General features: G+C 54.0%; 2 protein-coding genes across 2 annotated transcripts; both read right to left on the reverse strand.

Annotated features, from left to right (window-relative positions):
* Positions 1-1,781: 1,781 nt before the first annotated feature.
* Positions 1,782-4,346, reverse strand: NCLIV_042440 (conserved hypothetical protein; the record flags this gene model as incomplete). The annotated part of the gene is made up of 1 exon (XM_003881161.1): positions 1,782-4,346. The coding sequence occupies one exon, from the start codon at positions 4,344-4,346 to the stop codon at positions 1,782-1,784; it is 2,565 nt and encodes an 854-aa protein (XP_003881210.1).
* Positions 4,347-6,994: 2,648 nt separating this feature from the next.
* Positions 6,995-11,299, reverse strand: NCLIV_042450 (putative opine dehydrogenase; the record flags this gene model as incomplete). Its single annotated transcript, XM_003881162.1, has 8 exons — positions 6,995-7,311; positions 7,648-7,740; positions 8,238-8,455; positions 8,696-8,832; positions 9,196-9,350; positions 9,837-9,979; positions 10,441-10,518; positions 11,133-11,299. 8 exons carry the CDS (start codon positions 11,297-11,299, stop codon positions 6,995-6,997), a joined length of 1,308 nt encoding a protein of 435 aa, XP_003881211.1.
* Positions 11,300-13,926: the final 2,627 nt, after the last annotated feature.

The following is a 13,926-nucleotide window of genomic DNA, read 5'->3' on the forward strand; positions in this document are numbered from 1 at the left end:
AGAGACAACAAGCACATGCACAGCAACATGTTCCAGAGGCTGTCCTGCCGTGTGACCGTGCGTGCGTCCGTGGCCATGAGCGGGTTTTGCCGGTGTATTCTTACTCGCTTCTTGCGTATACGGAAAAACCGCATGAATCAGATAATGTAGACGAATGACTAGGCAAGGAGCTCAAATTTTTTCCATGCATGCCGGTGCCGCTTGGGGGCGTCCAGCTGGGTGAAGCAGAAAGTGTCCTACACAGAACGCAGCCCGTGGTAGAGGAGCATATAGACACGCATTTGTGACGAATCGCTGATCCTAACCTCGTAGGTCACAGCCAGATTCCAGCAGAAGCGCACTTCAAATTCCGTCTCCGACTGGCGGTGCACCAGCAATGAAAATCAACACAGCGATTCCCACCGTGTGAATCCTGTAAGCGACGCCTTTCCTGTCTATTAACAACGTACCCCCGCACAGTCGGTCTCGCGTTCGAAGATAATAGGGCTCTCTCGAGAGGCAAACTGTCCATCTAATCTCGCTTCTTTTCTACAGCCTGCCGTGCTACAAAGTTTCAGAGAGTATCCGTTATCGCGATCTACCAGGAAGGTGTCGGCGTGGAAAAAGGCCCGTTCAAACTCCAGCGGCGCCGGACTTGGAAAGATAGCCTCAAAATGTCATTAGCACATGCTACACACATATCTTCAGAAAGCTTTCCTCTTTTGGAATCAGTAAGCCTTTGGGGCCAAGGTGGGGAGGCGCTCTAGGGAGGTGACGGCGGAGGAAACGCATCGAGAGAACCACCGCTCGAGCCCAGGCTCGCAGCTGAAAACTGACTCCTCGGAACGGTTGCAAGAAAATGGATGCGCCAAAAGTCGAAGAACACCCAGCCTTTCATCCATCACACAGAACCGTGCTTCTGTCTCCGAGGAAATTTCAGGAACTGCGACGGTGCATATTTTACCGAACGAACGATAGCCTCACTGTCGCATGCTGAGGCATCTGAATCCACCATCCGAAACGAGATCGACTACTGGTTTAGATCTTGAATGCGTGTACGAGGATAGACTGGCCTCTCAGTCGTTACCGTTCGGATGCGTGTTGTCTAACGTGAACATAGGAGCATCGTACCAGCTGGATAGCCACGGAGTCCATCATACATGCGACAGAGAATTCACTTGCACTTACAATGCCCATTGAGAGTTTGGGGGCTTTTGAGATTCTATGCTGAAATTCAGTTTTTCCGGTTTTGGCAGCCGTACTGGCCGACTTGTGGAGTTGCAGCCAGTGTAAGAAAGACGAACTCTGGTGAGGTCTTGTGGGAGAATCCGCTTTTGCTCGGATGAGCCATAAGAGCCAGTGTAGTAGTTGTCATGTCCCAACGATGCGCATGCGAGTACTCGAGCTGTTCCTGTATTCAACTCAAGAGAAACGCTATCGGCGACAGTTTGCTCTGCACAAACCGTTAAGCCTAAACCCGTGATGGCATGGATGCACACGGGAAAAAACGTTAGGTCGGGGATGTTTGAAGCAGACAAGAATCGAATTTTGATTCACGCTCAACACAAACGGCAAACACCCGACCAACTGCGCTCAGGAGCTTCAGCTCTACCCCCTTGATTAACGAAAAGGCTGTGTTTTCTGTGCAAAGCAGACACGTTCCCTTTCTCCTCCCGAGACTCACTCCTCCAATACGACGCGTGCCAAGACGCAATCGAGTCATAAAAAAAAGCTATCGGATACACTATATATATACCACATATATATACATATATATATATATATATTTTCTCACGAATATTCTATCGATAGTCATCTCTTCTGATTTTTTTGAGTCGGCGTTCTTCCCGAGCTTCATCGAGGATCTTTTGGTATTCTTCAGCGTCCTCCTGAGCAGCGACCTGACCGCTGTAACGCTCCTCCTGAAGCTGCTGATGGAAGCCGCTCTCAGCGCATTCTCCCTCGAAGCGGCCTGCGAAGTGGCGCGGATCATAGCCAGTCACTCTCCGCATTTCCGCTTGCCAGTCTCTGTCTGCTCCGTCTCCGAGATCCTCGTCGTCGACAATAAAATCGTCCATGTCGTCGTCGTCTTCCTCTTGACTTGGCACGCTCCTCCAGGTAGGGTGTCTCCCCTGGGAACGCGAGGGGAGGCGATTCAGGAAACCGGTAACAGGCGGAAGAGACGTGCATGCGCCCGCGCCCTTCTCCATCTCGTCTTCACTCTCACCGTCCTCCCCGTGGCTCTCGTCTTCCCGCATTCCCACGCGCTTCTTCGCGCGCCACGGGGAACGAACCGCGGCTGACCCCCCAGGCTTTGCTCGAAACCCCAGCGCATTCTCTTCGACACGACTAGCTTTGTGGGAGCCCACAGCAGAGGCAGCGGAAATGAAGGGGCGAGTTCCCGCGCCCGCGACAGTTCGACATAAAGCCGCGCCAGAAGTTCCCACTGCGGGTGTACAGACACTCCGATCAGGCTGAGGGACGCCACAGATATACTTTTTGGGGGGAAGAGCCGACTGCGAGGTGCCGTGGAGATCTGGGACAACAAACCGAGGCCGGGGCTTTCCTGCAGAGACTGCTGTCTTTGAACCTGTCGAACCAGAGGAGACAGAACCCTTGCTTCCACTCTGGAGCGTCGGAGCCCAGAAAGCTCTCGGGCGAGAGGTCGACGCCCCCAGGCGAGCAGCTTGCGTGGTAACCGAGAGGCCAGGCGACGTGGGAAGCGACGCAAAACCGTTGCAGTTGTGCGAAATCTTCGCTTTCGGCACTCCGGAACAGCCCGACGCCGAGCTTGGCGTCGGAACTTGGACAGCGTTCGGAGGAAACGCGGGATCCCGTCCAGAGCACGTCCCTTGGCCTTTGTCCCGGCTCGACGACACGACGGAGTATCTGCTGGAGCCGGGAACACTGCTGAGGCCGACGCGCCCCTCGAGGGGACTTTGACGCGGTAGAGCCGGTTTTGTTTGTCTTTGCTCGCCAGGTGCGTCGGGGAAACGGCCGGAAGATCCTGGGGATCGGCTTCGCTTCTCTCGAGCGCCTCTGGAAGGTCGAGTCTCGTCGCTTTCGCCTGAGGTGTAACGGCACATTCTGAGGTGCGAAGAGCGGGTGTTCAGAGTCTCGGATGCGGAGCAACTGCGATCGACCGGACCCAGCCCCCGAGCAGGAGACACGCGTGGCCGAGACGGTCGCTCCGCCTTGCTCGACGGAACAGCTTGGTTGACAGAGAGAGAACGTTCTGTCCCTTCGAGCGCGTGCGCTTCACTTCCGCTCCCGCTGGCGCCATGGCAGGCTGAGGCCGACGTGGGCGGGCCAGGGGACGAGGCGGAGGCGGGCGACGATCGGGCGAGAGATGCCTCTTCGTTGGTTCGACTGGCCTTCTTCGGGAGGTACACGAGGGACGAAATCCCGCCCCATTTCTCCACGATCACTTTCCCGTTGACCCATCTCTTTACCGGTTTGCTGATCCCGTTGATACCGGTCCCAACGGACTCGGCGTCTTCTCCCGCCTCCGACGGCGTGGCGTTCCCAGGTTTGCATGCACTTTTCGCAAAGGTCTTGGTCACCAGCACTCCGTGTCTCTGGGCTTTCCGCCGGCTCTCCTCAAAGCTCATCGCCCCAGGGACTGGTCGACTCCCCGCGTATGCTTTGTCGCGGACCCCTCGGAGAGAAGAGCTGGCTTTCCGAGCTCCCGCGCAACTCGCGCCTCGCGGTCTCCTTGCCAGGCCGCCGTCCCCGCGCCGTCTTCTCTCGCGGGCCACCCGCTCTTCTTCCTGCCTCCGTGACTCGCGTTCCCGCTCGCGAAGGCGCGTCAGCTGAGCCCCTCGCTCTCGCAGCTGTATAGACAGCTGCTGGCTAGCTGTGAGAGGCCCCGCCGGAGCCGGTTCCGCGGCGGGGCGTTTCTCTTCAGCAGCCGGCGCGTCGCTCGCTCTCGGACGGTCTCCAGACGCAGGCGCACTCCTCGGCGCCTCTCCGAAACGGTCGCGAATGAGAGCTCGGAGGACTTCCTCTGGAGGACGAACCGTCCCTGGGTTTTCTGTCAGAGCGGTGAACTGAGCGGCCGCTTTGTTGACTTCGGGGCCCGACAGCAATTCGCGGTTGGCCCGCCTCAAGAACAGTACCAACTCTCGTTTTCGGTCAGCGCGCCACGTCTCAAGAACCTCCTCCTCCACTGCCTTCTCTTTCCTTCGCTTCTCCTCGGCCGCATCTCTCCGCCTGGCTTCCTCCCTCTTCTGCTTCTCTGTCGAGACGTCCACGCGCGGGAAAAACGTGTCCCGGTTGCTCCGTAACCGGGACTCCAGAGGAGACGTGACCGGCTTACCTGCGAGGAAGTTCGGCTCCGGCAGTAACAGCTCGTCCAGTCTGTCCATCTCCTTTGCTTTTCGTTAGAACGCGCAGCAAAAAAAGAGGGAACCAAAGAGAGGCACGGATCGGACGCGGAGAGCGAACGAGACAAAGGAAGCAGTGGAGGGAGCGGGCGGCGGACGGGGGAAACTCGGTTCTTCTGAAAAAACCGAATTCCAACTGCAGCAGGTCACCGGCTACGGTGCCCGCCCACAGCTCCTGCCGCTTTTTGCTCTAGAACACGCCCGAAACACAACCCCTCCTTTTCCACACCCTCGCGCATCGCATCCGAAAGTAAGGATGCATATATATATATGTATATGTATATGTATATGTATATGTATATGTATATATATATATATATATATGACAGCTACTTTGTGATTGTAGGTTTGAACAGCTACGAAACAAGGGTGACCCAGTTCACAAGTCGAAAAACTGGGAGCGGACACACAAAGCCAAAAGAGACAGCCTGGGATGAGAAAACCGCTTTTGTTCGTCTTCTCAGCCCCCCTGCTGCGTTTCCTGGCGCAGACTCCCTCCGTTGTGTCCGTCTCGGGTTTAACCTGCAAAGTGGAATCGACACAAGTAGAGTGCCGGTGTGAGGCAATGAAGCAGGCAGACCTTGCGAAAAACGGACAGCAGCCTCGATCTAGGTCGTCGCTACTGAACCAAAAAAAGAGATTTCACTCTGCATGCAAAAGGCGTCTCAGAGGCTCGCTCGAGGCGTCCAGAACCCGCAAAGAGCACCGTGCCAACATGTGACAGGAAACGCCCGCGTTTGCGGCCTCTTGACTTGTAGCTAGCTTGCACCACAAAAAGTCAGAAACGAAGAAATTCGCGTGCGTGGAACTGCGAGGGAAACCAAGAATCCAGCAAAGACTCTGGTGCAAAGACGCACACAGACACGCGAGCGCCTTTTGGCGCGTAAAATCACGTGGCCGCTGGACTGGTCGTGAGAAGAGTCGGTTGGCGCACGACAAACGAACTACGCAAGGAAGAGCCTTCTCTTGTCCTCCCGCAGAGAGACTGAAAAAACACCGGACGAAAGAAAAGGAAGCGAACTGAAAATGCGAAAGAAAAAGAAAGTGTGCGCGTGGTCTTTGCCGGAGTTTCTCAGCGGGCTCCGACGCTACTGCGAACACTGCATGCCAAAAAGCGGAGAAGCGCTGGTTAAAGAACTTGCTAAAGTGCTTGTTGGAAGCCTTTTTTTCACACTTCTTCTACTACAGTGGCAAGTCGTGAAACCAGGGCCACTCTTTTCTGGGTAAGCCGAGCGATGTCGCTGTGAGATGAACATCGACGTACCAAGCCCGTGTCGATTCAAGCTCTTTTATCTGCATGCTCGACGAATACTGTTTTTTCTTTTCCACGGACGAAAATAGACATCCCAGCAACGCATCTGCACTTCTATACATATAATCACGACCACGCGAGAATGGTACGCGTGTGTAGTGTCTTTCGTGAAAGAAGTGACTCCACCGAGACGAACACCGTCTCGAGTCCCTTCGCAGCTCCTGGCTGACATCCCAACTTTTGGCCACCGCGGCGACTTCGTGAAGCGGATGCTCCTTCCGGCATCGGAAGAGTCAAGAATCAGCGAGTGGTTTGGCGCCTCTCGCCTCAATCTGTTTTGTTCAGACACCAGAAGAGAACCAGGCGGACGGGCACACGCAGTCCGGGGGGTTCAATGACTCTTTGCGCGGCGCGTTGCCACGGCCAACGGCGACCTTTGAGACTCAAATTATGTGGGCACAAACAACTCGAACCGAGCTGGAGTCTCCTGACACGGTGCAAACAACTGAAGAACACTGGATCTCAGCCGGATTCCTAACACGAGGCTAAAACCTGCGCAGCAGTGGCCCGTTCGAGTGAAGCGAAAGGTTGTGCCTTTCATGTGGAGACAGTCGGACGCACAGCACGATACTGAGAATCTCCCACCCCAATAAAAGCGACGCACACACCAGATGTTCTAAACAGTTGACACACACAGAGAAAAGGCTTTCTCCAGACTGAGAGGGACCTGAGCGACGCAGGCGGCAACGGCGCTCGGCCCCCCCTGTCGGGAAATGGACAAACACGACAAAACGAGTCTGGGAGCGACTCCCCCCCGGGTTGGGGATAAAGATGGTCTCTCGCGAGTTCTGGAGTTCTAACGACTCGCTCGCATCTGCATTGCCCCTCACCCCCCCTGCCACGGAAAACGCATATGCGCGTGAATTCGACGACACAGGTGACCAAGGAGAAAGGGACAGGAAAAAGGTGCTAGGCGACGCCTCGCATTCTCTGCGCAAACCCGTCCCAGTTCGTTCTAAAAGATCCCAAAGGGAGAGGTCTGTTTTGCGCTCCCGTGTTTGTGGCCCACGTTCTTGACCGGGCTTTTCTTGCCGTGGAAAAAACCACGCCACAGGAAAGTCTTTCCTCGAGAACGGAGTGTGCCGTAGAGCCTCCTTTTCCCTTCCTCGCACTCACCCCGCGCATCCACACGCCTAAATGGACAAATGGACCTATATGTAGCACCCCGGCCAACCGTGTACGTACACGAGGGCACTTTAGGTCGTGCACGCCCCTCGTTGCGACTCGAGACTCTAGCTGTCTTTTTTCTCGTCGCTCTCCAGTGCCAAGGCCCAGCCGAAGCGCACACAGTGGTCCCCTGTTTCGCTGCCTAAGCTTGCTAGTTGAGCAGTCTACCGAGCATGTCAATGTGAGCAAAAGGAAGAGTGATGTTCTGCGCCATGAGCGAGGGCGCAACGATCTCCTCAGGTGTATTCAGCCCGTAAGCGCGAGGAGCCGAGGTCTGAGGGATCATCTCCGGGTTCAACTTCCCGTCCTTCAAGAATTCCTTCCCCATGAGTTTTTGGTGCCAGTCAATCATAAAGTCGATGGACGGTGTAGGCACATCCATCTGCTCCGCAATGTCCTTCAACACACACAGCCCGAAGGGAACATCCTCGTTGAACAAACGGCCGTTGACTGCTGGAATGAAGCCTCCTGAAAAAGACAGAACAGTCCGGAGTCGGGGCGTGCAGAGCGACAGGACTCACGAGAGCAGGATGCGACAGGAAGCGGTGAAAGGAAAACAGCCCCCACTTTTTCTCCCGCGCCGCTGGGTATCTTGCGAGAAGAAACGCGACACTTCGTCAACAGAGACGCTTCTACTTGGGCTTGTTGTCGCAAGTGCACCTGGTGTGCTATCCTCAAAAACTCTCTTCACCGGAAAAAAGTGGAAAACGTGCTCAGCTCTGCCTTCTCTCGACAGATATACACACGCCCATATATATATATATATATACAAACGCATGCGTATGAACACGAAAACGAAGGTACCTTCAACGGGGGTAGCTGGCGTTTTGCATCCTGCATAGCCGCGGTTGGTCGCGAAAACCTTCTGGAGAGTGGAAGTGTCCTTGACATCGTCTCCTGAAGAAGGCCGAGAGGAAACAACAGCACACACTCGGAGCTTGAAACCAAAGCGTTTTCTGTCGAGAATGGAAATGGTCAAACGTGAGGGCGGAAAACATGCAACTTGGCAGGGAACTTCGACCGAGCTCCCTGCATGGACTGTGGCAGGATCAAAGTTTGCTGGAAAGGACAAGACCCGAGCGAAACGCCCGGTTGGGTTCTCTGGCGGTTGTGGGGAACGGTTCCTGAGCTAGCTGTGACCAACTTTCGTTTTTGTCTCTTCGCACACGGGCATCGACTCGCTCCTTGCGGTCAGCCCTGGATGTGGAGACCTAAACTGCACACTCGGGTCCTAAACTTCCCACGCGCCCAACTGAGGTATTTGAATGGCCACACACATTTACATTTTAGATTTATATAAAAAAAGCGCGCGCGCCGTTTGCACTTGGGTTGGTGTGTCGGCTCCATAGAAGGCCCTCTGTGTCTGCACACATGCACAGGCGTCGTGTTTTTACCGTAATGCTGAATAACGCGCTCTTTGATGGGCAATACGCTGGAGAGGTCGAGTTCGGGGAATTTGTTCGTCAGCGCCTTCTTGATGGCCTGGAGCTCCGTGCTGAGTTTCTCTAGCCATTCGGCCGCGAGGTCGTCGAATTCGTTGTACAAACCCCACTGGATTTCGCTTTCCTTCATCGGCGTCTTGCCGTCCCACTTGTGGAAAATCGAGTAGTACCTGCAATACACAAACCCCGACAGCGTCTCCCTTTCTCCACCTCTCGGCGATTGCCTCTCCTACGGACCCACGTCCAAGGAAACACGCACTGGCGACAACCTCGAAACGGCCAGCAGCTGCAAGCGGCAGGTTTCGAAGCATTCCTTGTTTTTTCCTCTTGTCGAGAGATCTCTTCGCGGCGCTAGCCACGCGCAGCTGCCAAGGCATCTGCGGACTGGAGACTCCACAGCTCTCGCGTACCTCGCAGGGTGAATGATTTGGTTGCTCGGGCTGAGCGTGATGCACATAAAGTTCGGCAGAAGGCGGCAAGGCATGTCGAAGAGAAGACTAATGAGCAGGCGCACGGGTTGCGCCAAGGAACCAGGGACAACTGTGGCCTGAACAAGAGACAAAGCGACACAGGCGCCTTCACCCCCATACACATGGAGCTCCCGCACGCACTTACCCGCATCCGAGCATATATACATGCATGCAGGTGACACATGTGCGCAAGCGTTTTGTAACCAATACACCCTAAAAGTAAATCCCAGCGGGCGCCTCGGGCCAAGCCGAAAACTGGACCGCCGAGCCCACACCTGGAGGCTCGGTGCCACACAGCGGCCTCTCTGCGACGAACCGAAGTATTCATTTTGCATGCACGCTGATTCACAGGGACGCAGAAAGTATTGACCCATATATATATATATATATATATACTGTTTTGGGCACTCGTGTTGATCCTCTTTCCAGGGGTGACCTACGTTGAGGTAGTCCTTGGGTCCGATGAGCTCGACAACAGAGCCGTAGCTCAGGGTACGGCAAAGCCATGGGAGGTTCTGGAGGGCGAAGTAGCCTCCCAGTTTCTTGCGACACTCCTCAGGCTCGAAGGCCTTCAGCATTGCCCAGTCGAAGCCGCCTGATGGGGACAGAAGCACACGGCGTCTTCAGGGTGTCTCGGCAAGCAGGAAAAGGAAAGGCGGAAGACGCCACAGTCGCGTCCCTCCTGGCCGAGAGAAGAGATCGAAAGCCACCGGTTACAGAGTTTGTGGAAAGTGTGTAAAAGGAAAAACGTTACCTCAGCAAAGGCAACGCCCACCGCGCGTCAAAACCCAAGTACCCAAACGGCAACATAGTGCGAATGTTACACACATGCATATGTTTGTGCATGGGGAAGGCGGTGGGGCAATACAGATATGAAGGCGCCGGTATAAACCTGTGCATCATACCCATTTACACATGTCCACTCTGCTTTCCCTATGGATCCACGTGCATATGCAAATCGGTGTTTTTACCATACATCTATGTATACATATGTAAGACCATATTGCATGGCTAGGCACGTATTCGATCCAAGAGCCATGAAAGCCCCCCTTCCTTTTGCCTGGATATGCGAGCGACACACCTTGGCCGAAGACAGTTCCGACGATGCCGCCAGCTTTCAGGTGACCACGGATCTTCTCGAGAAGTGGAAAGTGGGCGTTCGCAGGCGCACAGACCAAGCACACATCAGCCTCGGGCACAACTTCTGCTGGATCGGCAGACACCCTGAAAAAAGCGATTTTGGACACACAAAACCGGGATGGGGAAGAGGACACTCGAAACCACTTGAGCATCCACCTCTTCCTCTCAACTGGAGTGTTCTTGGAGATGGGAGTCACACTCTAACCGTGCGCAGCCTGCATGCCAGCAGTGACCGTTGGCCGAGCTACGGTTGGAACAAATGCCGTAAGTATATATCTCTATAGATATATATATAGAGATCTTTAACCGTTTACCTTGTTTCAGACGCCCATTCATCAACACGCAGCCACAAATGTGCCCAAGTGTATATACGCATATATAAATCTGAATTACGTCTATACGTGACCATATATAAATATATATATATATATATATATATAAGTGGAAAGAGTCGCACACTTCGGTTCCCTGTTCTGTTCAGAATCGTTAGCTTGGTTTGCACCGAAGTGGAGCAGGGACTTCCGAAATGCACCCCTAAAACCTACGCATTCAGCTTGCCGGAGATCGAACCCAGGTGGCTCCAGCGGCAGATCTTGGTCTCCATACGGATCTCCTTTTGCCATCTGGAAAGAAATTGCGGAGCATGATTCAAAGGGATCAGGAAAACGTGGATTCAAGCGGTACAGGAGTAGATCCGTTGTTTTGAGAAGAGAGATGCAGCTGCTCGAACTCCCGTACCGCGCTCGTCTCTCGGATTCTCAAGAATTGTGGACTGTATGAGATGCAATCCCGGCCACGGCGTACACGTCCTATTTTGCCTCTGGAAGAAATCAACGATGCAGAGGAACAACCATTCGCGCTCCCGTAGTCGCCTGCACTTTTGTGGCTTTCAAGCGACTCAAGCATCTCGATCTCGCGTTGGCCATTTCCTTGTGTGCGCCGTGGAGCGGCGGCGCTCCAAGGCGGTCTTCGACGGCACATGCACCAGACGGCTCTTCAGATGAGTACAGGAACTTGGAAGTCCATTCATGCCCATCAATTGCTTCCATGCACTGATCGGGGAAAGCCGTCCATTTTTCGCCTCTGTTTTCTGCGAGGGTTGGAAGACCAGTTTCACGCGCCCCACCTCCCCGAGGTGTACATACACCCGATGCATTCGCCGTTTGCACACAAACCCAGGCAGACTGGGTGGAACCGCGTCGCTGGTCTCGGATTTTTCGGACTGAACGGGGCTTACTTTTCCGGTTGGCGAGTCAACACATTCACTCGAATGTTTTTGTGGGCCTGACCAAGCCAAGCTGCAGCTGCGTGGGCAGCGTTGCCGCCTCCGCAAATGCAAACTGTCAGCAGCGGGGCCTTGGATTGGGCGGCGACGCCAGCAGAAACGGTGGACGGAGCACCCATTTTCGATTTCTCGGGAAAACGCGTCCTCTCCAGAGGGGACAACGGAGTTTGGCCGTGCACAACGCAAAGAACAACAGGAGAAACTGCAGGAAGAAAAGATTTGCCACTCTCCACGCGCACTTGCCCGGGTCTGCCGCACACTCGCACCGTTGCTAAAAGCAACAGCGCCGGTCTGGGAGAAGACAAGCAAGCGACCTCTGTCTCCCCTCCTCGATGGACCTGTCTCTGACCCTGGACAACAGAGAGCGCTGGCTGCCCGCGCAGCTTTCAACAGGGTGGGTGGGAGGATCCCTGTCAACGGTCCCTGCATTCTTTCCGGAGAGTTTTCGTTTTTAACTCGACTTCGAAAACGAGCGGGAAGCATCCCTTTCAAGACGGCGAAGGCGCGCCTCCGGAGAAAAGGCAAAATAAGGTGCTGGGCACCCAAAAGAACAGGAACCGCCGGAAGAGCCGTCGCCGCTGGGGTTGGGCGGCCGCCGTGGGAGAAGAGCATGGGCACGACGGAAATCCCCTTCCGCAGAAAACCCAGGAACGGGAAGAGCGGCCTCACCCAGCACACACAACGTGGATTCTAAACCATTGAGATGACGAATGTATGGTTTTGGGATCGTGAGCGTCTCTCAGTAACTATAGGCGTGCTTTTGGACGATAATCATATCAATGCATCACTCCAACAACTACGGTCTGTGTAGCATTTCCTCTGCTCCTTGGCATCCCAGTGAAACAAAAGTGAACAGGAAGGAAAGCGATGCGTGGAAGAAGACCAACACGCAGGAAAGCGCAGCCTCCACCTCAGAGAATGCGGAATTGCCTGCAGGGGAATGGCCAAAGAATCTCTGCACTTTCCGACAACACTTCTGCGCAAGAAGAAAGTGTGCACATGCAGCATCCATTTACAAACATCAAGAACGGTTTTCGTAGACAAGCGGGAGAACTGCGCGTGGCGCTGAGGCGTTCGGCGTGTCACACAGTCCACGGGAAAGGCAGACCAGAGATCTGTAACCTGCGGCAAACTCGAGAATTAGCGGGAGGCGAGGGACCGGAGGCGCGGAACAGAACGAGGGAAGTGTGTGCGTCCACAGCCGCAAGAAAATGAGACCTCACGTAGCCGTAGAAAAATACGTGTTCCATGGTTTTGGGGCGCTCAACCATTCTTTTGCTTCAAACGGTAGCATCTTCACATCCATATATATATATATATATATCTGTATATGCATCATATATTGTATACCTCATATATATATATAAACTAAATACATATATGCGTATGGGTGTACATATGCATCAATCGACCAGTACATGGGATGGATGAAGACAGCTACTATCCGAATTCCGCAGCTGGCAGGTCCGTTTCGCCTCTCTGTAAGCTCCTGATGCTGACACTGAAACCTCTGCATTTCTGTTTCTTTCTCGCTGGGATTTGATCATTGCATCGAACTTGCCCCGAGTTGCAGGCCTTTTGTTTTGCTGAGACACACAGAAAGCGCCCTCGCGTTTTGCTGATTCGTGCTGCCGGTGTCGCTACTGACATCGGGGCGAAAACCAGCCTGGGCTCATAAAAGGAGTACGCGTGGAAAGGTTGAGCGTGGACGATCGAATGAAACCATGCGCTCCAACGCTAGTCGAAGTCTCTGACATAGCTTCTACCAACAACTGTGCGGAGCGTAACAAACCGCCGCTGCGCGGAGTGCTCCTGGAGAGCGGTTGTTTGTGCGCAAACCGCAACCAGCAGAAAATCAGACCGAGAAAAAGCGCCAAGAGTTTCGCGGTTCGGTTCCAGTTGAAAAACGCACAAATATGAAGAAATGCAAGGGGGGAAGATCGGAGTCTCCTGTGTGGCTGACATTTCAAAAGACTCACCGAGCACTCGACTCGCGCGCAGAATTTGCGTCGGAAAGTGTTTACAGAGAGAGCGGAGCAACATTCAAAGCAAGAGTTCATCTCTATCAGCGAGGGAATGAGAGAGTTGGGAGGAAAAAAACCGAAAACGCTTGAAAAAACAAAGATAACGCCTCCCACTCCACAACTTGGGCCCTCTCCCCAGCTGCTACGCACACAAGAAATCTGCATGCGCACCCGACACCCGACGCCTCCAGACACAGCAGGTCTATCCTGTACAGCTGTTTCTTCACGTGATGCCTGCCTGTGGACAGTCGCCCTGAGGCAAGGACACCAAACTGAACGCCTTCCAGCTCTTCGTCTTCTTCAAAGCGAACGAAAAAGAGCAGTGCACTCGCAGCCTGGTATACGTGAGGGGAGAGACATTCCACAGAGGATCCTACCTACGCCAGCGCATACCCATGGATGTACACGTGTGCTGACAACCTTCAAATCTATGGAAACATACAGAGATCGCTCTGTATTGACCTACATCTGACGATACAAGCTACATTCGACTATCGACACAAACGTGTCCCTATATATATATATATATATATATATGGATACACATTGATAAACATGGACCGAGATGGGACACGATCCCCGGGCGTAGCTACCTACAGAGAGAACGTCTCTATTCATTTTGCACACATATGCGTTTTGCATGCACCGCAGAAGTGGAATGAGGATACTTCGCGGCTGGCTCTTTTCTAGAGGAGACGGATTTCCGCACGACCTCGAGACGG

This window comes from Neospora caninum, chromosome IX, assembly GCF_000208865.1.
Source record: "Neospora caninum Liverpool complete genome, chromosome IX".
Taxonomy (NCBI): Eukaryota; Apicomplexa; class Conoidasida; order Eucoccidiorida; family Sarcocystidae; genus Neospora; species Neospora caninum.